The 3,918-nt window shown below is 33.6% G+C and overlaps 1 protein-coding gene across 1 annotated transcript; it reads right to left on the bottom strand.

Annotated features, from left to right (window-relative positions):
- Positions 1 to 492: 492 nt before the first annotated feature.
- LOC143569213 (CASP-like protein 1) lies at positions 493 to 1,983 on the bottom strand. Its single transcript, XM_077055182.1, has 3 exons — positions 1,702 to 1,983; positions 1,119 to 1,248; positions 493 to 943 (listed from the first exon to the last, which is right to left on the bottom strand). The coding sequence occupies exons 1-3, from the start codon at positions 1,971 to 1,973 to the stop codon at positions 719 to 721; spliced, it is 627 nt and encodes a 208-aa protein (XP_076911297.1). The 5' UTR covers positions 1,974 to 1,983; the 3' UTR covers positions 493 to 718.
- Between the last annotated feature and the right edge of the window lie 1,935 nt (positions 1,984 to 3,918).

Below are 3,918 nucleotides of genomic sequence, written 5' to 3'. Positions count from 1 at the left end.
ATTAGCAAATAGACTACAATTGTGCCTAAGCGTATTGCAAGGTTGTAAGGGGTAGTGTGCTTATAAGCTTCAGAAGTGCCTAAGTGTTGACGTATCGGCTACAAATGTGCCTAGCTGTATTTCATGATTGTATAGACCAATGTGCTTAGGTTCCATAGTTGTCTCGTGAAGTGTTGATGCCTAAAGGAATTATACGTCTATCTCTTATTGTTTACGCCTTTTTTATAAGACAATTTTTCTATGCATGATTAATTTTTCTATTTCTTTTCTTGTAATTTTCCTAATCATTTACATCATTTCTAGGCAATAATAACTTTATAAGTGTGACCTTGCTAACTTGATTATACGAGCTGAATGACCAATTTTATTGTTTATACTTTATACATCAATAATTTAGAATTTACAAGTGTGACAAAATTAATCTGTTTATCTATTTACATGAATAACGGACAAAAAACGATATGCATGATTAATATAAGGAACCTGTTCGAATCAAAACATAGAAGCGAAAACAATAGTAAAAACTTTGAATATAAAAATCCTGGCTAATTAGCTCTCACCATCATAAAATATTACAATAATCAACCATACATCATGCATGGATTACATTTTTTCTACGGATAATTAAGCCGGGAATAAAGCAAAGGAAAACATAGAAAACACACAAATCCGATCCCACATTAACCAAGGGAGAACACATATAACCGATCCAAAACTATCACCTTCCAGCGTTTCTCGCCATGGCCCCAGCAGAGGTCCAAATGAGCAGTATGAGCATCGACGAGGCTAGAACCGCCATTACTCCAGAAGCTGCAAGATGGTCACAGAACTTATCAAAGATATTGCATATTTTCATCCAATGGATATGAGGGTTTCCTTTGAGTGCTTCATATGCCACTCCTCCCCCTGCCCCTGTTGCGGATGCAGTGATTCCTAGCAAAAACTGCACACACAATAGTATATATAGCTTCATTTAATATTCGGGTTTTCACAAAGAAAACAAATAATTAGTTTACTTGAAAAGTTAATGTTATTTTCGGTGAAACTTATTTTAACTCTAATATGTGTGATTGTGCAACGTTTTGTAAAGATGTGCACTTAGTTCAATTAGGTCGTACGGTGTCGAGTAGCAGGAGTTGTAACAGCTGGCCTGTTGAGATTCGTTCTTGCTTCTTAATTGTTGAATATGATAAGTAACCAGTGATCATGCTATACAAGCCAAGAACCGAAAATGCTGATACGTAGTACCTGCGACATGATTAAAAATATACCATTAATATTGTTCTATCGAATAGTAAAAAACATAAATATACAAAGTTTTATTTGGGTGGTTTCAAGATTGAAGAATACCAGAGTAGACTGGGATAGTTGGTGTAAATTTGAAGCTTTAAACATGTAAGATAATTTCCTCATAAAGGTTTAACTCCGTTTAATTTTAAATTCTGACAATGAGAGTAAAGAAACTCTTCACTAAAACACATTGCATCTCTAATAACGTGTGAGTGTGTACGTGCCTTTAGAAATCGTATACAAAAAACGTGTCTGGTTATATTCCCAGTGTGCTAACACAGTAAGCAAAAATGTTCTTTTTGACAACAAAAGAAAATCACGATTTTAGAAACCGTTTTAGACTGTGAAAAGTGATATGTAACTATTATACATAAATGAAATCTATCGTAACCAACAAATGTATTTACTTACGTAAATGATGCGGAGTGAGTGAACTTTGCATCAACACGTATCATCATGACTGGTGAAACTGGGATCCTCTCAGATTGTTTAGAACTGACCATGACAACAACCCCGACCAGCGAAAATATGAACATCAAAGCCCTCAAAATCACATCAGCCTTCCTTTGATTCTCAATAGCAACCATGCCACTATTAGAGACGTACCTTGTTAATTTTGATGACCACCTCACCGAAGTCTGCGTGGTGGCACGTGGAGGAGCTCCAGTCTCGGTTGATGCCATGATCGTTGGGTATTAGTAGAGAGCAGCAAATTGGAGTGTGTGGGATGACTGCGGTTAGGATATTAATTGCCATGGAACTTAAATAGATAAGCGATTTTGTTTGTTTGTCAAGGGTTTTTTAAGGGTTAATTAGTTGTCACATGATTAAAGTAGTACTTTTATATCAAATTAATATTAATTAATATATAACTAAATTCGGTTTTTAATGGTTTATATGTACATATATGTCCAAACTAATATTACCAAGAGCACCCATAATGTGTGGAATTTTTTGAATTACAATGTGTGGTAGGAAACTACCAAGAACTTCTATGTGATTTCTAGAAATACTACATGTAAGAGTTAATACCATGACATAATGAGATGTTTGCCACTATAATAATAGTGTATGTTCAAATACTTGAAATTGCAAGATTAAATGGTATTTAGGTGTAAAATATTGTTCTTCAGTATAAAACGTGTAAGGAATCAAGGGCGAATGTTGCAACTTTTGCTTGTGGAGTTTGGAGTGAAAGGTTGCAAAATGAAAGATCATTAGTTTTGCCTGACTAGGGTTGCAAGTGAAAGTTTATAAATGTTCTAACGAAGTTGAACATTTTTTCTAATAAGCTAGTGATTAGATGCTCATCATTGGAAATTCAAACCTTTATCTTATAGGTGTGTTTAGGAAGTACTATCCTTGATGGGGAGAACCAAAATGAAAAGTATTGAATCAATAGAGGATGCAAAAGCATGTGCAATGGACTTAAGACAAATTTGATAGCATAATTAGTCTAGCTAGCTAGGGGGAGTTTGTAAGGACTTGATTTAAGACCAATGCTCATCAAATACTTTCGGCCAAGGATTCTTTTGCCTACAATCAAAAGGAGCTCCATTCGAGATATTTGATGTTAAAGTTAGATCACTTTTCGCCTAACCAAATGTATGAAGGCGGTGGCTAAAAGTAGAGTATCACTCGCCTAATGCCGCTTGGATATTCCCAATCAACCCGATAAACGAATAAATGATCAATTCGTATTAAGAACTGGTGTGCAGAATCCAAAGATTCGTGTTTGATACTTGTAAATCAAGCAAGAATAATTAAGAACATGAAGAACAGAAAATATCTCTCTCCAAAACCTTTTCGGTATTCATAAATTACTCGTGCATAAGATGTTTACAATGAAAACGCACCTTGACTCATACACTAAATCCTTCAAGCATTTATCTATATATAGCTCCTAATTAATAATAATAATAATAATAATAATAATAATAATAATAATAAAAATAGAGGAAAGAAGAAGAAAAAAAAAGTGCTTATACTTTTGCCCTTATCTAGCCCTTGTGCAACACTCCTAACCTTATGGTCGAATATAGATGGCATAGCCTTAGGAAAGATTGTTGTATGTTTACTAATTTATAGTACCAAAATACAAAGAGAGATATATACGCTAATACTTCCGTCTAGACGAAACAAACTAACTTTGCATGGACCTCTTCAGGTGAAACAATACTCTTTGAATTAAACGCACCTTCGCCTAGAGTTGATCATAAAATACCGTTTTGATAAGTATCAGTCTCAATTTAAGTCATTATAGTAATTTTGTCTAGTAAGGTTAGATATTGTTGTAAATGTCTTTTTATGAATATCTCGAATTCTCACCCCCAACATGCAAAAATATTCCACTAACTATATATAAACTCGTAGTAATGTTACAATATATTGAAAGTTAATCTTGAAATGAGTTAAAAGAAAAAAGTGAAAGCATTTTAATTTGAATGTTTTGAGTTCTCTCTTTAATTTATTTGATTATCTGCATGTTTATCTAGTCTAGAAACTAAGAGTTTGGGTTTGAGTAAGTGAAGTTTAAGAAGGATCAGTATGATTTATTTTAGTATATATAGACAGGTTAGGGGTCACTTTAAGTGTCTCAAGAATTATAATAAGAAGAAAATAGTTTAT

This window comes from Bidens hawaiensis, unplaced genomic scaffold (genome assembly GCF_021521415.1).
Source record: "Bidens hawaiensis isolate Kalapana, Puna unplaced genomic scaffold, B.hawaiensis_p1.1 tig00024421_1, whole genome shotgun sequence".
In the NCBI taxonomy this organism is placed as follows: domain Eukaryota; kingdom Viridiplantae; phylum Streptophyta; class Magnoliopsida; order Asterales; family Asteraceae; genus Bidens; species Bidens hawaiensis.
The sequence above is the reverse complement of the archived record's forward strand: the minus strand, read 5'-3'. Positions and strand labels throughout refer to the sequence as shown.

Bases quoted from the DNA above. Each gene is read 5' to 3' on its own strand.
- LOC143569213 (XM_077055182.1), bottom strand. From the start codon at position 1,973: ATGGCATCAACCGAGACTGGAGCTCCTCCACGTGCCACCACGCAGACT. The intron at 1,249-1,701 runs GTAAGTAAATAC...ATCATGTCGCAG, and splicing joins ACTCACTCCGCATCATTTAC to GTACTACGTATCAGCATTTT. The intron at 944-1,118 runs GTACGACCTAAT...TTGTGTGTGCAG, and splicing joins AACTCCTGCTACTCGACACC to TTTTTGCTAGGAATCACTGC.